The 26265-nt window shown below is 34.3% G+C and overlaps 1 protein-coding gene across 1 annotated transcript in view; it reads right to left on the reverse strand.

The window, feature by feature from the left end:
- The window catches only part of LOC124975746 (protocadherin-15-like), a gene marked incomplete at both ends in the record, with an annotated part of 92155 nt that extends 66912 nt beyond the window's left edge, over positions 1-25243 (reverse strand). Inside the window, 2 exons of the mRNA XM_047538314.1 lie at positions 22077-22226; positions 25172-25243. Coding sequence (XP_047394270.1) covers positions 22077-22226; positions 25172-25243 — 222 coding nt within the window. The remainder of the gene's footprint in view (positions 1-22076; positions 22227-25171) is intronic.
- Positions 25244-26265: the final 1022 nt, after the last annotated feature.

A 26265-nucleotide genomic window follows, 5' to 3' on the forward strand; every position in this document is an offset into this window, starting at 1 on the left:
TATATTTACAGTGAATAGTCCAAAAGTAAAATCAATTCCATTCATAGTAGGATCAAAAGTGATAAAATATCTAGGAATAACATTAATAAAAGAATTAGTGTAAGATTTGTATATCCAAATATGTAACATTGCTGCTAGAAACTAAAAGTTATATTGAAAGACACTGGTTTTTATTAAATGAAAGAATCAATAATGTTGAGATGAAAATTCCTCATAATTGATTGGGTTATAGTTTCTGTATAACCTTATCAAAATTCCATCAGGTTTTTTGAAGGAATTTTCAAATTGTCCCAAAAATGCATATAGAATCTAAGAGACATAGGACATTTACAGTACTTTTAGAAAAGATGATGAGAAAGAACATAAACTACCTATGAAAAATGGTAGCATGAGACAGACATTACCCTTTGTACATGTATGATTACATGAATGGTATGAATCTACATTGTGCACAACCATAGAAATGAAAAGAGGTACCCCATTTGTGTACAATGACTCAAGTGCAGTCTGTAAAAATTATTAAAAAATAATTAATAAAAAAATACTATAAACCTACAAGTGACCAGGGTGCCATGGTTATGGGATAAGGTAGACATATAGTCTAATAAAACAGAAGTCCAGAAATAACCTTTACATTTATAGCTTTTGGATTTAAAAGAAAAGTTGCAAAGGTAATTCTATATGGAAAAGTCAATTTTTGTAATAAATACTTCTGGGACAATTGTGCACAAAAAATAATTAAAAATATAAATGAACTGAGACTTTTACCATATAGTACATACAAATTAACTCAAACTGGTTAATTGACATAAAGGTGAAATCTGTAACTATGAAACCAGCAGAAGATAAAACATGAAGAAGTTTTTAAAACTTATGTTGGCAAAGGTTTCAAAAATACACAAGTGTAAGAAAAAGATAAATCAAACTTCATCAAAATTAAAATGTTTTCTCTTCCAAAATACTAGAAATATGAGAGATAAAATGGAGATAGCTAGAAAATGGAGAAAAATCATACATCTGATAAAGGACTTGTATTCATAATATATACAAAACACTGAGTCAATAGAAGAAAATAAACATTTTTTTTAAATGGACAAAGGATTTGAACAGATATTTCAACAAAGAATATAGATCACTAATAAGCACCTGAAAGTGTTTTAATGTCATTAGTCCTTAGGAAAGTGAAAATTAAAACATGAGATACTACTAAGCACCTGCTATAGTAGATTTAATACAGAAATTGAAAATACCAAGTGCCAGTGAGTGTATGATAAGAATGTAAAATGGTATAATGGCTTTGAAAAGTAATCTGGTAGTTTCTTATAATACTTAAACACATGGAAGGGTTCAAGTTCAGTAGCAGAGCACTTGCCTAGCATGCACAAGGTCTGGGTTTGAAAGAGAGAGAAAGATATATATATATATATATATATATATATATATATATATATATATATAGAGAGAGAGAGAGAGAGAGAGAGAGAGAGAGAGAGAGAAGAAAAAGAAAATATGCTTACAATAAAACCTAGTAAGTCTACTCCTAGGTATCTATACATAAAGACATATGATCATTAAATGCTGTATTCGTCAAATTATCACACTGTTCCTCATAAATATAAATTAAAATAATGATTAAAAATATCTATTAAGAGATTCCAATGGACTATTCTTAGCCATATTATTTTTACTCTCCAAAACTAGAAACAACCTAAATATCTAACGGTTGGTGAACAGATAAACAAACTGTGGTAGTTTCATATGATGGAATATTATTTCATAATTTAAAGAAACACAAAGGTAGGATTGGTTCATGGTACAGAATATAGATTAGCCATATAAACATTATGCTATGTAAAAGAAGGCCTACCAAAAAAAAAAAAAAGAAAGAAAGAAAAGAAAAAAGAAAACTACATACTCTATGTGTTATGATTTGTATCTTACATATCTCTCAAAAGCATATACGCTAAGCACTTGATCACCAGTTGATGGTACTGTTGGGAGATGGAAGAACCTTTAGGAAGTGGTGTCTAGCGGAAGGAAGTTAAGTCACTGAAGGGGTGCCCTTAGGGAGGCTATTAGGATCTCAGTCCATTCGCTCTTTATTTTTGCTTCCCATTTGCCATGAGGTGAGCAGAGAGTGCACTGACACATGGTCTTTCTCATGATGCTCTGCCTCATTGCAAGCCGAAAGGCGACAGAGTCAAGTGGACAGAAACTCTGAAACTTGGAGCCAACATAAATTTTTCTACTTTTTAAATTTTATTTTCTTAGAAATTTGGCACAAGGCAGAAAGCTGACTAATATAGTATGATTCTATATTTATAAATTTGTAGGCAAGACAAAGTTTTAATCACAGAAGTGACTACTTAAGAGCTGTAGACAGTATTGCATGCAAGTGGGAATGGGCAAACATTTTACAATGATGAAATGAAATGTATGGACCTACCTATGTCGTAATCATTGTATAACTGTCTAAACTTACTAAAAGTCATAGATGAATTTTAGGACATATAAATTATAATTGAGGAAGGCTCTCAAAAATTACAAAGAAAATTTTACCCATACATGATGGGTTTTGATTTTCTTTGGCATTAATAGGATGACCTTCAGGCAAACTATTCATGTTATTTCATTATTTGTTTCATTTTTATCCTTTATTCTTCCTTTCCTAGGTACTTTCAAAATTCAGTTCAAGGATTATTTGTTTAAATCTTTCTCTTTTAAACTTTTATACTTGCTCTACTCTCTCCATTCTAGGGATTGACTATCAGCTTCACACTACTTCTTGACAAATTTTTAAACCTAGATCTTTTTCCTGGGAATGGAAAATGGTAATGGTTGGCAAGCAAGAAGCAGCAATTCCACAGGTGGAAAACAGAATAAAATCAACAACCATACCCTTTAAGACTAAATTTGTTAAGAATAGTGACAAATACAAAACAGAGTGGAAAAATGTGGAATATAGAATAGGCAACAGATAAACAAGGACTTCAAGAAAATGTCTTCATATTTTCCTGTAAGAAGACATTGCAGATCAAAAACATAACCTTTCTAGCTGTTCCTTTCATATGCACCATCAAGTCATGGCCAATGGTGGAAAAGTGCCCAGATTTGACTTTCGAATAAATGAAGATACAAGACATACCTGAGAGTTCTATTGAGAACATTTGTCAACAGTATGTCCCTTGATGAGGTGCCAGAATATTAGGTTCACATGTGTCACTTTGATCTTTTTGCTTATTATTTTCATGTTAGTATATTTGAAGTCTTAAGAGAAATACTAGTCAGCTAATATTCTATGGCAGTCAGCTATAGCTTGTATATACATACATATGTTTCAGAATGACACCACTTAAACATTGTCACCAATGCCCCACTACCATAGCTCTCTTAACTCACCAGATGTGGTGGAGGGTGGGATTGAATACAAACAGATATTCAGAAAACCAGAAACAGGCCCAAGAAGGTGCATAGTGAAGTACATCATGATCTCATATCACAGATGATTTGCTTCTGGAAATTCACTAGGAATCTTTATGGGAAGTCTTTGGCACATTCAGGATGAATTTCACCCAGAAGTTGAATACACCCAAAAGTACAAGTTTTTAAGAGACACAATACTTTTGTGTATACAAAGCATACTTAAATTTCTTTCATACCATATGTACTTGGTGATGGTAATCTTGTGACAGCCCACCAACCCTGGAACTAAAGAGTTAAGAGAAATCTGAAGACTTGTGAACTGGAGTTAGTTGGTTAAACCCACTTAAATTTAACCCAAATTAAAAAAAAAAATAGGGAATAATATTCTTCAGTAAGCTGGCATTACTCAAGAATGACTGATGTAATCTGATGTATTTAAAAGTTTGCAGGTGGTTCCATGGAGAATCAAGTCAGGGAGAAACATGTGTGAAAACTATGGCCAGTTTAAATTATAAGGAGATGTCATTTGTAAATACGATTGCTCTCACTGTTCTCTCACAGGCATAGTTCTATTAATAAGAAAACAAAATTATTTGTCCAATTGTGCAGCTCAGTGTTAGAATGCTTGCCTAGTCTGTGTGAGGCCCTGAGTTCAATTTCCAATATTACACAAGCAAAGCAACCAAAAGAAAACAAAATAATCTTCTCCATGGTACCTCTGGTGAGGTTTGGACAGATTAATAATGCTTGCTGTGTTTCCTAAGAGACAAATGGTTGGTATACTGTAATGATACTCCAAAATTTTGGCTAGTAAACATTTTTACCTAGGGTCTGGTCAGAATTGTCTGATTGTTGCTAGTGACTATTCTGGTAGTGGAAAATGTATGATATCTGTGAAAAAGCCGATTTGATGGGAAAATTGAGAAAATAACATGATAATATTAAGTGAAGTATTTAGTGGTTAACAAACTCTCTGCCTCCACTCTATGTTGTAATAAAGGTTTTTAAAATTTACTTATGCATTTAGATAAAAATAAAACTTAAGTAGCTATTGATCCCTAAGCAAGAAAGGTTATTTGAAAGGCACCTAAAACTCTTAAATAAGGTCATATCTGTGGAGACAGACTCACCAGCAAAATATTTTAACTTATATTCAGAATGCTTATGTTCACAGTTAAATGTCTCTATCAATGCTTATTGAAATTTATAAGTAGTAGAAGATAAAGTAATTAAACAATTTTCAAATGCTAAAGGAATAAAAGAAAATTTAAGAAAAATTATGATTAATCTGATTTGTATAGGGAATTTCATTTCCTTACTGGAGAAAATATATTCTGGGGATTGTCAGTGTTTTGGTAAGTCTATTATATGCCCTAGATAGAAAAAAATACATAGGAAAGGGGCAACACATTCTGAGTTCTTATGACTTAATGGACATAAAATGTGATATCTAGAGGTGACAAGATGTTCACTGTTATTGCTGTAAAATTATTTATTGCCTGTCTTATATCCTTACATACAGGTGAATAAACTTGAAGTTGGGTATGCCCTGTCAAGGATCTCAAGGTTGACAGTCATAGTCAAGGCTGAACCAAATACTACTCTTACTGGTTAAGCAAATTGAACTTTGGAGATTTATTTCTTTCAAGATTTATTCTCTGTGGCCTTAATGTAAACAATCAATGCTTTAAAGTGTGTAACAGATTACTGATTCTCTCTTCAGCTCAGCAAATTGTAGAATAATTCAGGATGATGGTACCTTTGTAGAGTAGGTGGTTGGTAATTTTTTATCAAATATATAATTCAGAAAGAGTTATAGACACTAGTAACAATAACATCATAATTAATTTCTTATGAGCCATCAGAAAGGTTTTTACTGGAGACGAATCTCTCATCTAAATGTCCCTCTTCTTCAAAGAAAGATAAGAATAAAGCAAGGAATCCTTATTTCTAATATTGTCTGAGAAATTCTTTGGCAACTTCATAATCATTTTGTAGAGCTTCATTGATTCTCATTACTTAGATTCTGAGATTGGAAATGGGGACTTAAGTACTCCAATGCTATTGTACTCTGTGATGTTCAACTTCCACTCTCATTATATGAGTTAAGGATTTCCTCAAAGTTGTTTCCACCTATCCCTAGCTCATGAGCCTTAATCCATCTCATTTAGGACCTGGTTCTAAATACTTCTTAAGAAATCTCATTTTAATTACAATGGCCAAGTCTAAACTACTTTGTAATGCAGGATATTCCTTAAGTGAATTGGTATACTGATTCATTAATGAAGATTTTAATTTGTTCCACATTTTGAACTCTGAAAAATGCACAGCACAAGAGATAAACAGAATAATTTCTGTCAAACACATGATCTGGGAAAGGTGACAGGAAAGAAAAGAATCTTTAACATAAGTGCTATTATATAAGAATAAAGAGACATTATAAACACAGAAAAGCTTTCAAAACAAGTGGTATCAAGAATAAACCAGCTCCCCCACTGGGTGAAACTTGGCCTGAGTGGTAGGCCTGGATAGGGGCGGCTTCTCAGAGCAGGGCAGGGCAGCTAGAATCTTCCCCAGGCAGCCCTGCTCCCTCCGGTGGCAGGCTCCTTCCATGGCCAGCTTCTCAGAGCAGGCCGCCCAGTGAGAGCCTTTCTGCAGAGTCAGCTCCAAGTCCCAGAGCCAGTGATGAGCTCCAGCCCACAGGCAGCTTCAGGGACCAGGGCAGGGCAGCCAGGGACTTCCCCAAGAAGCCCTGCTCCCTCTAGCGGCAGGTTCCTTTCACGGCCAGCTTCTCAGAGCAGGCCGCCCAGTGAGAGACTTTCTGCACAGAGCCAGCTCCAAGTCCCAGAGCCAGCAGAGAGTTCTGGCCTGCAGGCAGCCTCTGGGACCAGGGAAGGGCAGCCAGAGACTTCTCCAAGCAGCCCTGCTGCCTCCTGAGGCAGGCTCCTCCCACTGGGCAATCCAAGATGGTGGACTAGAGGGAGACTGCATCTCCTGTCGCTCCAGAACCCAGGATTCAAGAAGGGGAGGCATTGAGAGGCTTGGACTAACATAGAGCCAGTGGGTGAGACTCCCCCACCGGGTGAAGCTCAGCCCAGTCAGCAGGCCCAGACAGGGGTGTCTTATCAGAGCAGGACAGGGCAGCTAGTCTTCCCCAGGTAGCCCTGATCCCTCCTGTGGCAGGCTCCTTCCACGGCCAGCTTCTTGGAGCAGACAGCCCAGTGAGAGCCTTTCCGCACAGAGCCAGCTCCAAGCCCTGGAACCAGTAGCAGGCTAGGGGAAGCTTTCTTTGAAAGCACTGCATTATCAAGTTCCTCCAAGAATTCAGGCTACTGAAGACTGGGAGGTGATATACTGGAAATCTACAGGGACACTATAAGCCAATAGGGGAAATCTGCAATATCTCAGAGTCCCACTGATATCTGACCAATATGAGAAAACAAGGGAAGAAAATATCCCAAACAAACATAGATACTACATCAATAAAACCCAATGACAGCACAGCAGAAGAAATGTCAGAAAGGGAGTTCAGAATGCACATAATTAAAACAATCAGGGAAGAAAATGAGGAGATGAAAGAGCAAATGCAGGCATTGAAGGAACAGATGAAAGAGCAAATGTTAAAGGCTGTGAGAGAAAAGAACCAAATTACATTCAGGGGGAAACCAATATGGATATCAGCAGATTTTTCAATCCAGACCCTAAAAGCTAGAAGGGCCTGGAACAACATTTTTCAAGCTCTAAAGAAAATGGATGCCAACCAAGAATTGTACACCCAGCAAAACTTACCTTCAAATTTGATGATGAAATAAAATCATTCCATGATAAACAAAAGCTAAAAGAATATACAAAAAGAAAACCAGCATTACAGAACATTCTCAGCAAAATATTCCATGAGGAAGAGATAAAAAAACAAAAAAGCAAATCAGCAAAGGGAGGAATTATCCTAAAGGAACTGTCAAATAAAGGAGAAACCAAGGTGTGAAAAATAAATAAAGAAAGAAAGAAAATTTTAAAAATGAACCAAATGACTGGGAATACAAATCATATCTCAATAATAACCCTGAATGTTAACGGCCTGAATTCATCAGTCAAAAGACATAGACTGGCAGATTGGATTAAAAAGATAGATCCAACAATATGTTGCCTGCAAGAGACTCAACTCATAGAAAGAGATACACATAGACTAAAGGTGAAAGGATGGGGAAAAACATACCATGCACATGGACTCAGCAAAAAAGCTGGAGTATCCATCCTCATTTCAGATAATGTGGACTTCAAGCCAAAGTTAGTCAGAAGGGATAAAGAAGGACATTTCATACTGCTTAAGGGAAGCATAAATCAGCAAGAAATAACAATCATAAACATCTATGCCCTAAACAGTGGCTCATCCATGTATGTCAAACAAATCCTTCTCAATTTTAGAAACCAAATAGACCCTAACACAATAATACTAGGTGATTTTAACAAGCCTCTTTCACCACTGGACAGATCTTCCAAACAAAAATTGAACAAAGAAACCATAGATCTCAATAATACAATCAATAATTTAGACTTAACAGACATTTAGAGAATATACCATTCAACCAAGAGCAAATACACTTTCTTCTCAGCAGCACATGAATCCTTCTCTAAAATAGACCATATATTATACCACAAAGCTAATGGTAGCAAATACAAGAAGATAGAGACACTACCTTGTATTCTATCAGATCATAATGGATTGAAGTTAGAAATAAATGAAAGAATAAAAAACAGAAGCTACTCCAACAGCTGGAGATTAAACAATATGCTATTTTATGATGAATGGATAACAGAAGATATTAGGAAGGAAATTAAAAAATTCTTAGAGGTAAATGAGAACAAAGAAACATCATATCAAAATCTCTGAGACACCAAGAAAGCAGTACTTACAGGAAAATTTATTTCATGGAGCGCATTTAATAAAAGAAGTAAAACTCAACAAATCAACGACCTAACATGACAGCTCAAAGCCCTAGAAAAAGAAGAACAGACCAACACCAAAAGTAGTAGAAGACAGGAAATAGTTAAACTCAGAGCTAAAATCAACGAAATTGAAACAAAAGAAACAATACAAAAAAATTGACAAAATAAATAGTTGGTTCTTCAAAAAAATAAACAAAATTGATGAACCTTTAGCCATACTAACAAAGAAAAGATGAGAGAAAACCCAAATCACTAAAATTCGGAATTAACAAGGAAATATCACCACAGACACGACTGAAATACAAAACATAATTAGAAGCTATTTTGAAAATCTATACTCCAACAAAATAGAAAATATCGAAGACATCAACAGGTTTCTAGAGACATATGAATTGCCTAAACTGAAAGAGGAGGACATACACAATTAAAATAGACCAATTTCAAGTAATGAAATAGAAGAAGTCATCAAAAGCCTACCAACAAAGAAAAGTCCAGGACCAGATGGGTTCTTAGCCGAGGTCTACAAAACCTTTAAAGGAGAGTTCATTCCAATACTTCTCAAAGTATTCCATAAAATAGAAGAGGAGGGAACCCTCCCAAACTCATTCTATGAAGCCAATATTACCTTGATACCTAAACCAGACAGAGACACATCGAGGAAAGAAAATTTCAGCCCAATATGCTTAATGAACATCGAAGCAAAAATTCTCAACAAAATATCAGCAAATCACATACAAAAACATATTAAAAAGATAGTGCACCATGATCAAGTGGGTTTCATCCCAGGGATGCAAGGTTGGTTCAACATCAGGAAATCAATAAATGTAATTCACCATATCAATAGACTTAAAGTCAAAAATCACATGTTTATTTCAATAGATGCAGAAAAAGCATTTGATAAAATACAGCACTCCTTCATGCTCAAAACACTAGAAAAAATAGGGATAGTGGGAACACTCCTTAACATTGTAAAGGCCATCTATGCTAAACCCATGGCTAATATCATTCTAAATGGTGAAAAACTGAAAGCATTCCACCTAAAATCTGGAACAAGGCATGGATGCCCTCTTTCACCACTTCTTTTCAATATTGTCTTTGAGACTCTAGCCAGAGAAATTAAACAAATCAAAGAAAATAAAGGGATATGAGGAAAAGAAGAACTCAATCTATCCCTATTTGCTGATGATATGATTATATACTTAGAGGAACCAGGATATTCCACCAGAAAACTTTTAGATCTCATAAGTGAATTCAGTAAAGTAGAGGGATATAAGATCAATGCACATAAATCTAAGGCATTTTTATACATAAGTGATGAATCTTCAGAAAGAGAAAGTAGGAAAACTACCCATTCACTATAGCCTCGAAAAAAATAAAATACTTGGGAATCAATCTCACAAAAGAGGTGAAAGACCTCTACAATGAGAACTACAGAACACTAAAGAAAGAAATTAAAGAAAACCTCAGAAGATGGAAAGATCTCCCATGTTCTTGGATAGGAAGAATTAATATTGTCAAAATGGCCATACTACCAAAAGTGCTATACAGATTCAATGCAATTCCAATTAAAATCCCAATGATGTACCTTACAGAAATAGAACAAGCAATTATGAAATTCATCTGGAAGAATAAAAAACCCAGAATAGCTAAAGCAATCCTTGGCAGAAAGAGTGAAGCAGGGGGTATCGTAATAGCATAACTTCAACTCTACTATAAAGCAATAGTAACAAAAACGGCATGGTATTGGTACCAAAATAGAAAGGTGGATCAATGGTACAGAATAGAGGACACGGACACAAACCCAAATAAATACAATTTTCTCATACTAGACAAAGGGGCCAAAAATATGCAATGGAGAAAGGATAGCCTCTTCAACAAATGGTGCTGGGAAAACTGGAAATCCATATGCAACAGAATGAAACTAAACCCATATCTCTCACCATGCTCGAAACTAAACTCAAAATGGATTAAGGACCTCGTAATTAGACCAGAGACCCTGCATTTTATAGAAGAAAAAGTAGGTCCAGAGCTTCAACATGTTGGCTTAGGAACAGACTTCCTTAACAGGACTCCCATAGCACAAGAAATAAAAGCAAGAATCAATAAGTGGGATAGATTCAAACTAAAAAGCTTTCTCTCAGCAAAGGAAACTATCAGCAATGCAAAGAAAGAGCCTACAGAGTGGAAGAAAATATTTGGCAATCATACTTCAGATAGAGCACTAATCTCTAGAGTCTATTAAGTACTCAAAAAACTCTACACCAAGAATGCAAATAATCCAATCGACAAATGGGATAAGGAAATGAATAGACATTTCACAGAAGAAGATCTACAAGCAATCAACAAACATATGGAAAAATGTTCAACATCTCTAGTAATAAGAGAAATGCAAATCAAAACCACCCTAAGATTCCATCTCAGCCCAATTAGAATGGCGATTATCAAGAATACAAGCAACAACAAGTGTTGTCGAGGATGTGGGGAGAAAGGTACAGTCATACATTGCTGGTGGACCTGCAAATTAGTGCTGCCACTTTGGAAAGCAGTGTGAAGACACCTTAGAAAACTTGGAGTGGAACCACCATTTGACCCAGCTATCCCACTCCTTGGCCTATACCCAAAGGACTTAAAATCAGCATATTACAGAGATACAGCCACATCAATGTTCATAGCTTCTCAGTTCACAATTGCCAGAATGTGGAACCAACCTAGATGTCCTTCAAATGATGAATGGTTAAAGAAACTGTGGCATATATATACGATGGAATTGTACTCAGCCATAAAGAATGATAAAATTATGGCATTTGCAGGCAAATGGATGAAATTGGAGAATACCATGCTATGTGAGTTAAGCCAGTCTCAAAAAAATAAGTACGAATGATCTCTCTGTTAAGCGGTGAGGACATATAATGGGGGGTGGAAGGGGTTAGCATTAGTTTTATGGTTAGGTTTAGGGTTAAGGATAAGGAGTGTGGTAAGAATGAAGGAAAGAAGGACTGTATAGAGGGAAAAGAGGGGTGGGTGGGTGGGGGAGAAGGGAAAAAAATAATGAATCAAACATCATTGCCCTAGGTAAATGTATGATTACACAAATGATATGCCTTGACTCCATGTACATATAGAGAAACAACATGTATCCCATTTGTATACAATAATTATAAAAAAAACATAAATAATAAATTTCTGTTGTTTGAGCCACCCAAAAAAAAAAAAAAAAACAACTGTGGTATATATATATAATGGAACATTACTCAGCCATAAAGAATGATAAAATTATGGCATTTGCAGTCAAATGGATGAAATTGGAGAATATCATGCTAAGTGAGATAAGATCATCTCAAAAAACCAAAGGACAAATGATATCGCTAATAAGTTGATGATGACACATAATGGGGCGTGGGAGGGGTTAGTGTAAGGGTTAGAGTTAGGGTTAAGGAGGGGGGCAAGAATGGAGGAAGGATGGACTGTATAGAGGGAAAAGAGGGGTGGGAGGGGTGGGAGGGAAGGGAAAAAATAACAGAATGAATCAAACAACATTACTCTATGTAAATTTATGATTACACAAATGGTATGCCTTTACGCCATGTACAAACAGAGAAACATGTATCCCATTTGTTTACAATAAAAAAAAATGATAGCACAGCAGAAGAAATGTCAGAAAGGGAGTTCAGAATATACATAATTAAAACAATCAGGGAAGCAAACGAGGAGATGAAAGAGCAAATGCAGACATTAAATGATCGCACCAATCAACAGTTAAAAGAGAAAATACGTGAATCAAGAGATCATTTCAATAAAGAGTTAGAGATACTGAAAAAAAAAAACAAACAAACAGAAATCCTTGAAATGAAGGAAACAATAAACCAAGTTAAAAACTCCATAGAATACATAACCAATAGGATAGAACACCTGGAACACAGAACCTCAGACACTGAAGAAAAAATATTTAATCTTGAAACAAAGTTGACCAGAGAAGATGGTAAGAAATCATGAACAGAATCTACAAGTATTATGGGATATCATGAAAAGACCAAATTTAAGAATTATTGGGATTGAGGAAGGCTTAGAGAAACAAACCAAAGGAATGAATAATCTATTCAATGAAATAATATCAGAAAATTTCCCAAATCTGAAGAATGAAATGGAAAAAGGTACAAGAGGCTTATAGGACTACAAATATACAAAATTACAACAGACCCACACCAAGGCACATTATTATGAAAATACCTAACATACAAAATAAAACAGAATTCTAAAGGCCACGATATAAAAGAATCAAATTACATTCAGGGGGAAACCAATAAGAATATCAGCAGATTTTTCAATCCAGACTCCAAAAGCTAGAAGGGACTGGAACAACATTTACCAAGCCCTGAAAGAAAATGGATGCCAACCAAGAATCTTATACCCAGCAAAACTTACTTTCAGATTTGACTACAAAATGAGATCCTTTCATGATAAACAAAAGCTAAAGTATTTTACAAAATAAAGTCGGCATTACAAAACATTTGAGCAAAATATTTCATGAGGAAGATATGAAAAACAACAATGCAAATCAGCAACGGGAGGAACTAGCCTAAAGGAATAGCCAAATAAAGGAGAAACCAAATCATGTCAAAATACAAAAATGAGTGAAATGACTGGGAATACAAATCATATCACAATAATAACCCTGAATGTTAATGGCCTGAACTCATCAATCAAAAGACACAGACTAGCAGATTGGATTAAAAAGAAAAATCCAACAATATGCTGCCTGCTAGAGACTCATCTCATAGGAAGAGATACACATAGACTAAAGGTGAGAGGATGGGAAACAACAAACCAAGAAACATGGATGCAGCAGAAGGCTGGAGTATCCATCCTCATTTCAGATAATGTGGACTTCAAGCCAAAACTACTCAGAAAGGATAAAGAAGGACATTACATAGTGCTTAAGGGAAGCATAAATCAGCAAGACATAACAATCATAAATATCTATGCCCTAAACAGTGGCTCATCCACGTACGTCAAACAGATCCTTCTCAATTCCAGAAATCAAATAGACAATAATACTGGTGATTTTAACACACCTCTCTCACCAGTGGATAGATCTTTCAAAGAAATATTGAGTAAATAAACCACAGAACTCAATAACACAATCAACATTTTAGACTTAACCAACATATATGGAATATACCATCCAACAAAGAACGAATACACTTTCTTCTCAGCAGCACATGGATCCTTCTATAAAATAGACCATATTTTATGCCACAAAGCTACTTTTAGCAAATACAAGAAGATAGAGATACTACCTTGTATTCTATCAGATCATAGTGGATTAAAATTAGAAATAAATGAGAGAATAAAATAGAGAAACTTCTCCAATTCCTGGAGATTAAATAATACACTATTATATGATGAATGGATAACAGAAGAAATCAGGAGGGAAATTAAAAAAATCTTAGAAATAAATGAGAACAAAGACACATCATATCAAAATCTCTGGGACACTATGAAAGCAGTACTTAGAGGAAGATTTATTTCATGGGGCGCATTCAACAAAAGAAGTAGAAACCAACAAATAAATGATTTAACACTACAGCTGAAAGCCCTAGAAAAAGAAGAGCAGACCAACACCAAAAGTAGTAGAAGGCAGGAAATAGTTAAAATCAGAGCTCAAATCAATGAAATTGAAACAAAAGAAACAGTCAAAAAAATCAACAAATAAATAGTTGGTTCTTTGAAAAAATAAACAAACTGATAAGCCCTTAGCCACACCAACAAAGAGAAAGAGGGAGAAAACTCAAATTACTAAAATTCGGAATGAACAAGGAAATATCACAACAGACACGACTGAAATATAAAACAAAATTAGAAGGTATTTTGAAAATCTATACTCCAACAAAACAGAAAACCTCGAAGACATCAACAAGTTTCTAGAGACATATTATTATGTAAACTGAATGATGAGGACATACACAACTTAAATAAATCAATTTCAAGCAATGAAATAGAAGAGGTCATCAAAAGCCTACCAACAAAGAAAAGTCCGGGAACAGATGTGTTCTCAGCCGATTTCTACAAAACCGTTAAAGAAGAGCTCATTCCAATATTCCTCAAAGTATTTCATGAAATAGAAGAGGAGGGAACCCTCCCTAACTCATTCTATGAAGCCAATATCACCCTGATACCTAAACCAGACAGAGACACATCGAGGAAAGAAAATTTCAGACCAATATCCTTAATGTACATCAACACAACAATTCTCAACAAAATTTTAGCAAATTGCATACAAAAATATATTAAAAAGATAGTGCACCATGATCAAGTGGGTTTTATCCCAGGGATGCAAGGTTGGTCCAACATCCAGAAATCAATAAATGTCATTCACCATATCAACAGACTTAAAGTCAAGAATCACATGATTATTTCAATAGATGCAGAAAAAGCATTTGATAAAATACAGCACCCCTTCATGCTCAAAACACTAGAAAAAATTGGGGTAGTGGGAACATTCCTTAACATTATAAAGGCAATCTACGCTAAGCCCATGGCCATTATCATTCTAAATGGTGAAAAACTGAAAGCATTCCCCCTAAAAACTGGAACAAGTCAGGGATGCCCTCTTTCACCGCTTCTATTCCACATCGTCCTTGAGACTCTAGCCAGAGCAATTAGAGAGACCAAAGAAATTAAAGGGATACAAATAGGAAAAGAAGAACTCAAACTATCCCTGTTCACTGATGACCTGATTATATATTTAGAGGAACCTGGAAATTTCACCGGAAAACTTTTAAAACTCATAAATGAATTCAATAAAGTAGCAAGTTACATGATCAATGCTCATAAATCCAATGCATTTTTATACATAAGTGATGAATCTTCAGAAAGAGAAATTAGGAAAACTACCCCATTCACAATATCATCGAAAAAATAAAATACTTGGGAATTAATCTCACAAAAGTGTTGAAAGACCTCTACAATGAGAACTACAGAACACTAAAGAAAGAAATTAAAGAAAACCTTAGAAGATGGAAAGATCTCCCATGTTCCTGGATAGGCAGAATTAATATTGTCAAAATGGCCATACTACCAAAAGTGCTATACAGATTCAATGCAATTCCAATTAAAATCCCAATTATGTACCTTACAGAAATAGAGCAAGCAATTATGAAATTCATCTGGAAGAATAAAAAACCTAGAATAGCTAAAGCAATCTTAAGTAGCAAGAACGAAGCAGGGGGTATTGCAATACCAGATCTTCAACTCTACTACAAAGCAATAGTAACAAAAACGGCATGGTATTGGTACCAAAATAGACAGGTAGATCCATGGTACAGAATAGAGGACATGGACACAAACCCAAATAAATACAATTTGCTCATACTAGACAAAGGGGCCAAAAATATGCAATGGAGAAAAGATAGCCTCTTCAACAAATGGTGCTGGGAAAACTGGAAAACCATATGCAACAGAATGAAATTAAACCCCTATCTCTCACCCTACACAAAACTCAACTTCAAATGGATCAAGGACCTTGGAATCAGACCAGAGACCCTGCATCTTATACAAGAAAAAGTAGGTCCAAGTCTTCAACTTGTTGGCTTAGGATCAGACTTCCTTAACAGGACTCCCATAGCACAAGAAATAAAAGCAAGAATCAACAACTGGGTTAGATTCAAACTAAAAAGCTTTCTCTCAGCTAAGGAAACTATCAGCAATGTGAAGAGAGAGCCTACAGAGTGGGAGAATATCTTTGCCAACCATACTTCAGAGAGAGCGCTAATTTACAGAATCTATAAAGAACTCAAAAAACTCTACACCAACAATACAAATAATCCAATCACAAATGGGCTAAGGAAATGAACAGACACTTCACAGAAGAAGATGTACAAGCAATCAACAGATATATGAAAAAATGTTCAACATCCCTAGTAATAAGGGAAATGCAAATCAAAACTACCCTAAGATTTCATCTTACCCCAATTAGAATGGCGATTATCAAGAACACAAGCAACAATAGGTGTTGGTGAGGAAAGAAAAGGAAAGTAATGGGAACTGCATTGGAACAAATTATATTCTAGGCTTGCATAATTATGTCAACATGAACTCCAAAATTATGTACAACTGTAATGCACTAATTTAAAAAAAGGATTTATTGCTCAGTAATATAAAAGGGTATGTGAAAGTTAGTAATTCAATAAAATATATAAGATATACAGTTGGAAGCTAGATATGTGGAAGCATGGTGGAAACAATGAGAGCAATTTCTTAGAATATGAAAGGCTTATTACAGAATTAACAATTTAACTATGTCTTAAAGAATAAAAGTAAAGCTTGGATAGGACATTAAAACATGAGAAAGAGGTCAAGAGGTATAGAAAAGGAAATATATTCCATTCCAAAACAAAACAAAATCCTATATGCTCTTAAGGTCAATAACATGGAGAAGTACAGCAGGAGTTGAAAAAACATTTTTTGACTATGCTTGACTGATGTTTCTTGGCTATATGTGTGGAGTTTTGACCATAGCTTTAGCAGAATTTCCAGGAGGATGGGGATCTGGTCTGACTCAATTTCAGAATAATCACTGGGAGTGATGCAATGGAGAATGTTCTGGGATAACCTTGACACCTAGCAAAGTCTCCTGTACCATTATAATTTATGACAGTAATAGGCATGTAAAAGGAAAATATGGTGTATATACAAAATGACAAAACACTTTCAAAGACAGTTTGGCAGTTTATTATGAAACTAAATGGCTAAACTATCAAAAATGCTATTTAGATTCAAAGTGATTCTCATCAAAATTCCAATGATGCTTTCCACAGAAATAAAATATTCAGTCATGAAATTCATTTGGAATATTAAAGATTCAGAATAGTTAAAGCAATCCTTACCAAGAAACGCAAAGTGGAAAGCACCACAATACCAGAACTTAAATTATACTACAGAGCTCTAATTACAAAAATAGCATGATACTGGCATCAAAATAAGCATGGAAACCAAAGGAATAAAATAGAAGACACAGACGCAAACCCATATTGATACAGTTATCTGAAACTAGACAAAGGTGCCAAAAACATGTTGGAAAAAGACAGCCTTTTAAACAAATGATTCTGGGAAAAATCAAATCCATAAGTGGTAGGGTAGAATTCAACCCCTGTTACTCACCCTGCAGAAAACTCAACTCAAAGTGGATCAAAGACCTAGGAATTAAATCAGAAACCTTGCAACTGCTAGGAGAAAATGTCACTCTAACATTACAACATGCCAGCTCAGGAACTGACTTTTTTTACCAATACTCATAAAGCACATGATATAAAATCCGAAATAAATAAGATGGCTCAAAATTAAAAAGCTTCTCCACAGCAAAGGAAATAATTAGGAGTATTAAGAGGGAGCCTACAGAATGGGAGAAAAATCTTTGCACCTGTTTCTTAGATAGGACATTAATATCCAGGATATAAAAAAACTCAAAAAATTTAATATCAAAAAACAAATGATCCAGTTAATAAGTGGGCAAAGCAAATAAACAGATACTTCTCAAAAGAAGAAATACAATTGGTCAACAAATATATGAAAAAATGTTCAACATCTCTAGCAATTAAATAAATATAAATTCTAACTATGCTGAGATTTCATCTCACTGCAGTCAGAATGGGAATTATCAAGAATATAAGTAAAAATAGAGAATTTAGGGGAAAGGGTACACTCATATATTGTTTTCAGGACTGCAAATTGGTGTAAATACTCTGGAAAATAGTATGAAGAATCCTCAAAGAAACTTGGAATAAAACCACCACATGACCTGGTATATATCCAAAAGATTTAAAATCAGCATACTTACAGTGATGCATCAATGTTTATAATATCTCAATTCATAAGAGTTATGCTCTGGAGTCAACCTAGGTGCCCTTCAACAGAAGAATGGATAAGGAAATTGTGATATATATAATATATATATATATATATTTATATATATATATATATAAAATGAAGTATTAGTCATTAAGAAGAATGACTTTAGGGTATTTGTCAGTAAATGGATGGATTGAAGACTATCATGCTAAGTGAAAGAAGTCAATCCCCAAAAAACTAGAGGTCAAATGCTTTTTCTGATATGTGGAAGCTAACCCACAATAAGGAGGGGGAGAATAGTTTAGGGGATTAGACAAAGGGGAATGAAGGGAAGGGAGGAGGAATGGGATAGGGAAGAACAGTAGAATGAATTGGACCTAGTATTCCTATATACACATATACATAGAGCACAGTGAATTTCACCATTGTGTATATCCACAAGACATTCATTTTTTAAAAAAATATAATTAAGTAGCAGAAATCTCAGTAGAGTAGAGAATAAGGGGTGGAATGAAGGGAGGGAAGGGGAGGTACTGGGGTATGATTTAGAACAAATTATATTCCATGCCTTTTTAATTATATAAAAATAAATTTTATTATTATGTATAACTAAAAATAACCAATAAAAAATTAAAAACAAATACTAAACATGATCTAACCATATGATTCAGAAATCACACTCCTTGGTATTTACAGAAGGGAATTGATAATATTACTTCACAAAAACTGCATGAGAAATTTTATCAGGTTTATTCATAACTGACAAAATCTGGAAGTTACAAAGGTGCTCTTTAGTAAGAGAATTAATAAAAAATCTGTGATATAGCTAGACAATTGCATTTTATTTGGCATTAAAAGAAATAGGTTATCAGGCCATGAAAAGACCTGCAGAAAGCTTTAGTGCATATTATAAAGTGAAAGAACTCAATCTACAAAGGTTACCTGCTGTATCTTATTCTGGAAAGGCAAAACTATACAGATACTAAAAAATTCAGTTGTTGTCAAGAAGTAGGGAGGGGTGCTGAAAAAGGAGTGAACAGGATTTGTAGGGCAGTGCAACTACTTTGTATGATACTATATGTTATGTGCACCTCATAATGCATTAGTTAAAACAGAGATTGTAAAATACCAAGAGTAAATCCTAATGTAAACTGCAGAGTTTGGATGATTAAAAAATGTCAATGTAAGCTCATCAATTGTATCGAATAAACCACTCTGGTAGAGGGTGCTGATAACTGAGAAGGTAGAGAATGTATCAGAAAACTCTGTACCTTCTATCACTTTTGTCTTTTATAAACAAAATCAAAGAAAATGATGACAGACAAATATATTTTGAAGTAGAAACTGTGGGTGGGAAGGAAAGGAGATGCAGCTGAGGGATATACACATATGTAGTAGCAGACAGGTAGAATGGCAGTCTAAGATCTAATGTACAATATGAGCACTTTAATGCAATTGTACTGTCTTAGGGGTAAAAGAAGATAGAAAGTGCATCCACTGAACAATAATCAAAGGTAAGCAGTAGGTGAGGGATGCAAACACAATGACATCTCCTAAGGACTAGAGGGGTACTTCATAATATAATTACCACCAAAGAGGGCCAGACGTGCAAGGTTGAGACTTTGTGTTTTTTACAAGAAAGATAACAAATTTGTTCACTTACCTTGGGGTATGTACAGTGTGACATGCTTGACAAAACTCCATATGGCCAAGTCCAACAGACACCTGTGTTGTCAGCTCAATGCTCAGGAGAGAGGTTACCACAGGAAATTTCACTTATGTTACTTTGAGAGACATGAGTATATACGAAGGTGCTGACTGAATGTAAACAAACGAGAGAACTAGAGGTAGTTTTTAAAGGAAGGTTAACATTTAAAACATGAGAATTGAACACCAGCAATAACATCCCTCAGCCTGCAGAGTTGTAGGATGAGAACCAAGGAAATTTCACATAAATATGTGAATCCACATAAATTACAAATAGATTAAGGATTGAGAAATGCTTTTGAGTTTGATATTTATAGACAGACTTAATAAGATATATGATTTTATATGATGTTAGAGGTGTGATGTGAGTAAAATTCACATTAGATAGACACAGGCAGAAGAGACAGACAAAAAAGAGACAGTTATAGATATATTCGCACTTGGATTGATTGATGAATTTAGATAATTTTGTCATCAAGGTGAAAATCAGCGGGTAGTTGCATTCCAGAGCTTCCTCTGGGAGAAATGTTTATAGCAAGGCTAATAATCCAATTACAGTTTCAGTTATGGAAGTAAAGATGCTGCTTTAAGACAATATTAATCTTAATTTCAGTTCATCACACATAGAATCACTTTGGTCCTTTTCACAATAATCAAGCATAAGGGATATACATAATCTCAGTGGTATAATCTATAGCTTACAGTTTTCAACAAGGACCTGGTTACATATTTGTGACTAATCTATCCACTTCCTATGGGCAATGATAGCTTTCTCATAGTAAGACTATAGTAAAGAATTTAGTATCAGGTCAAAATAATCTCATGGCTATGTTGAGAATGACATTACAATAATTAAAATGTGTTATCCTGCCCCCTTTTTTCTGTAGAGTTCTCATTATCACCTTCATTTCTAATATTTTCACTCTTTTTGATTTAAGATTATTAACCAAAAAGAAAACTAGTTGATCTTCTTTGGGGTCCGTGGGGTCAATGAGCAGTAGGGGGTGTAGCATAGCAAACAATGTCATGACCCTAAAAGGGCTTTTGCCAATAACAGTTCTAAACCATTTTACTTTGTTTTAATTTTTTCTCTCAATGGGAAATCCATTTCCTTTTATTTCTGGGCTACTGGAGGATGATTGATAGCCAAACATTCATTTACCACATACCAGGAATAACATTAGAAATACAAATTATAAAGCTTAATTTCTTGGCTTTTAAATAATTTTTTTTGAAATTTCAGGCATATAGACACAAACAACAATTTATCTTCATATCTGCATAATTTAGGGAAATATATAAAATATAAATCTTTAAATGCAAAGCCATATCTGTTTTATAAAGTGATACATAAGGGAAATTAACTTTTGTAGCTTTCAAATACCAGAAATAAGCTTTTGATCCCTTAAGGCAAACATTTTTGAGATACAGTTCCACCACAGAATTACGATCGTTTTCTTAGTTACATTTTCCAGTTCCCTGCTGGCTGTTTTTTTTCTATAAACTTAGTTTTATTTCCAATTATATCATTATGGAGAAGAGGATCAGGTCTAATTAAATAAGAACATGAAAATAATTGTCATTCCTTTATCTGTATAAATTGAAATTTTGCTACCTAAGAAAGATTGTTCCATTGAAGAAAAATGTAGCTCACTTAGTCGATCAATAGACCAGAAATAAAAGCTAGTACATTTATAAATTCTTGCTCATTCATGTTTTCATTCATTCATTTCTTGATGTATATTGGCCTTCCTTTCTTTCATTTTCAAATAAAGATTTATTAATCAACTATTACATAAGTCATCTGATATATGAGAGGAAGTGTGGATACAGTTGCTATGGATGTAAAAATAAACTAATTACACTCCTGCTCTTAAAATAAATGAGTAAAACAGTTAAATTATTTCAAATCAAATATAAACAGGTCACATAACTGCTTACATCTAATAATGACTTTATTTTACTTTTCAGTCCCTATAGAATTATACATGTATACTTTTATTTGAAAAATGAGCAATAATTTAAATTCATTTAAACTTAAGCCATATAAGTATGAAATTCATTCTTATTTCTTAAGTGATTTCCTAATACATTGTGTGATGTCCATGGAAATAACTGTTTTGTGCATATCCATACATTATATGGGTAGTTACCTGTATGACACTGTCCCCTGGGCGCATGTCTGTATAAACATAGACATCATAGGATATTTCTGGGAAGGTTGGAGTGTTGTCATTTGCATCCATCACTTGAATATTGACAATAACTGGCTCACTTTCTTGTACACCATCAAATGCTGTTATCTTTGGGGAAGAAAATACACTTAATAGAGAAGTCATGCAAATACAAACAGTAAAGAATCCACTCTTACAACTTAATGAGTTTTTAATAAATGATTTACAATTTTAAAAGGGTTCTAAGATTTTTGTCGAAGAAAGGAAATAATAAAAATACAATACTACGTGTATTCAAAAGTGTTTAATGTACTAAAAAGCAATTATTAAGGATTCTGTTTTACTTTTAATGCATTCCACTCCAAGCACTTTTTAAATAAGAGGATATGGAAAATATCTTAGAGGCTTAAAGTGGATCAATAACATTACTGATTTTTAATAACTAAATACAAAGTAATCCTTAGAAAGTAATTGGAAAATATTCTTCATGTTTACTTATTTTGTGTACAATGGAATATTTACTTTTTTATTGGAGGATTTTAATTATACAGACTAATGGGGTTCTTTGTGGGATATCTGTACATGAAAATAACATACTTGGCTCATATCCATGCCCCCATTCTTCTACCTTGCCCTCCCCTCCAACTCACCCACCCCCTTTCTCTTCCCTAATAGTCTCTACTACTTTCATGCTGTCTTTTTTCCCTTAGATAAAACAGTTGCTTTTATAGTTTACATGCTTATATCAGTCGAGAAATAAGGTGCACTAGATATGTTAAATTATATTGTAGAAATTTATCAAATCATTATTTTTAAAGGGCTCACTGGCATATGTCACTAGTGATAACTTAATCTCACTATTAAAAATTTGAAAACTTGATCATTGCTAATAAGTTATTGGACTACTTTAGTTTCTCTAATTTTGTCTCACAAGAACCTATTGGATAGTTTTTTCTTTCATTTGTACTGTGGTGGGGTAGAAGTTGCAGAACACTTTGATAACAGATAGCAAGTTATGAAAGATTGTAAGCATGATGGAAAAAGGATTGCAAAATTTAAGGCACTGAATTTTTTTAAATGTTTCATTTTTAATAATTGTATTGTATATACTAGTGTTTTATAAATGTGTGATAAAGGGGTCCCTCTTGATTTTTCTTCACTTAAAGAAATTGAAAGTGCCTGACAAACAAAATCAGATCTGCAAGTATTAGACAGTCGACTTTGTGTGAATGACCTCTGGAAACAACTATGTATCTAAGTTTTATAATTGTCAGATAAAGTTTTCTAGAAGTTCCAGTCTTATGTTGTGTAGGCCTCTCCAGAAAGAAATTCCAAGTAAGTTGTGTCTATCTGCTCATCTTTTCTTATACTTTATTAAAGGATTTGGGTACAGTTGAAATTTTTTAAATCTGTATTCATCTCTCAACCCTATTATACTAGTTCTCTATGTGTGTGTTTACATATTTTTTGCCGACTTCGCGCTAAATATGTTCAATCACAACTTTAATAACATTCACTCCTGCGGGGGTGTCCGGAATTCCATCCAGTGCTTGACAAAGATCCTCTGGAGGATGATTGCAAAGGCTCATCCTAAAAGGAATTGCCGGATGTTTTCCTCCGGAGCATGGTTTTTTTTCTGCTGTGTTTTTCTGATAATACATTACTCATTTCAGTCTGAACGGATTGCTTAAGGGGACGAGGGGAATACAACAAAAATTCCAGAAAATATTACCTACAATCTGAAAAACAATGGGTCTTTACCACTAACAAAATTAAAAATAATTTTGCAACCGTGCAATGAGTCCCTGAAAGCCTCTGGAGAAATAGTTATATATCTGCCTTTGTCTCCAACACGCTGGTTAAATTCTAACGATGGTGGTGGGGTAAAAGAATAAGGTTTCACAACATTCCTTCCTTCCTACAAAGAATAGGTCACCCCTATAATAAACATTGGTGCACAATGCCCTGTTCTGGAAAAAAGAGCTAAATAAGACAAGGTAATTTATTCAGTAAAAAAAACTTGGCCACGAGAACCACTGCGACCGCTGCCCTCCTGTAGCCCTTAACTCAGCAATTTAGATATTAACCAGATGGACCTAGTAGAGATGGTCATATGAGATTACTTGTCTATCGCTTTAACCGCAAGAATAATAAGAATAGTCTTAGGTCACATACAGTTTAGATATTAAGGAAATAAACATTGTATTAGCTCATTGACGTAGTTAGATATTCTTAAAACAATTGTGATTAGGTAAGGATGATCTGTAAGGTTGCTGTTTTCTGCCTATGCTTTGGAAACTTCTTTAATATTAACCACAAGACTGCCATTATAGCCTGAAGAAAAATGTACATAAACCCAACCTTCCCGAGAATAAAGTGGTATTGATTGCACCAGAACTAGAGTCTGTGTCTTTCATTCTCCATCCATCGCCGACACTGTCTCCCCGCGCCCCATTTACCTGTGTGGAACCCATGGACTTGGACCCTGGCACACTCCCCCAAACTTGATTAGTCAAGCCCAACCCATGATTTATCTACTCAATGCTATTGACATTTGGATCAGATAATTCTTTGTGAGGGGTGCTCTATGTATCATAAGATTCTCAGCAGCATCTTTTATGTCTAGCCACCAGAGGCTAGTAGCACTCCCTCATTTTGTGACAACCAGAAATGCCTCCAGAGGTTGCAAAACATTCTCTGAATGTAAAAAATTACTTCCAGTTGAGAACTACTAGCCCAACCCTATGACAAAATTGAAAATACAGTAATAAAAAGTTGAGGATATGATTATTTGGTGAATTCTAGTTCATATTATTAATTGTTAGTTTATGGTGAAGACTGAAGAAGTGTGTCCTGTTTGTGGAGAAAATATTAATGTAGCTACACAAATTTATGCATCAATAAAGGTGAAATACATGTGAAGAAGTTTTTGCAATTGATATTTTCTCTGATGTTATCTGAAATATTAAGGTTTTCATTTTCCTCAAGTCATTGACCTTGTCAGTTTTAATCAGACATCTCTTTCCATTTCAAACATACAGACACATATAAGCATATATATGAAATCTTTTTACCGAAAATGTGTAAGTTTGCTGTTCTTCCCTGTCCACTGGTTGCAGCAGGGTGAGGTAGCGAGTGATACCAGTCTATGTGACAGTGAAGACTGATGTGTAATCATTCAGAAAAAGGTGAAGTTCTGGGTCTTTTGTCTTAAAAAAAAAAATTCATTATTGAAAATGTTGATTAAATAATGTGGCTACTAGTTTATTACCTAAAAGTTCATTTTAAACATTTGTTATAAAATACATGTATACAATTGTATTAAGATTCCTAAAGAAAAAAGATTTATTTACTGATAAATAGTCTAAGGTGGCCAAAAAATAGTGATTTATAGTGAGAAATACAGAATATTGAAATATGTAGTAGAAGGTTGGAGATACAGCTGAGTGGTACAGAGCTTGCTTACCATGCACAGAAACCAAAGTTCAAACCTTACATTGTAAAACTATTTTTTAAAAGAAAAGTATTAGTATAATTAATAAAAAAAGCAAGAAAAAGAGTAGAAAACAATCCAATTGAATATATTCTTATTATATCAATATTTTCCATAATTTTATTGTACTAAAGAAATAAGAAATAAATGTAAGAAAAGGAAATTGGAGCCCATAATTTAGTTATAAGATTTTACAGTTACTTCATTTGTAGTAATAAACTGCTCATATGCATATTGCTATCTCATTCTTGTTTTAATGTAAAATAGGAATAAAATCAGTTATGCATTATTCATTATCCATAAATATCATGCTTACTCCTCATTTCATTATTGCAAAGGTTCTGCAAAGGGAAACATAACACTTATTTTGATTAGATTATTTCACATTATTTTCTTGTAAAACTATATATGAATTTAACACAGGTATTTATTAAGAGATCCTTGAAAAAATGATATATGCTTACTGAGGTTCAAGCATAGTCAAAGGTTCAATAATAATATAAACTAACGTGGCACTGGAAACTCTCCACAATTTTATTGCCACCCCAGAATGATAATATTCTCTGCGATTCAGAGAAAGAACAGATATAAAGCAAGGAGATCTGGATTGGTGTATTTGTAGTGGGAAGGTAAAGCTGTTGGGACAAGCAAAAGGTGACTGTTGAAAGAGTGGAA

This window comes from Sciurus carolinensis, unplaced genomic scaffold (assembly GCF_902686445.1).
Source record: "Sciurus carolinensis unplaced genomic scaffold, mSciCar1.2, whole genome shotgun sequence".
Lineage (NCBI taxonomy): Eukaryota > Metazoa > Chordata > Mammalia > Rodentia > Sciuridae > Sciurus > Sciurus carolinensis.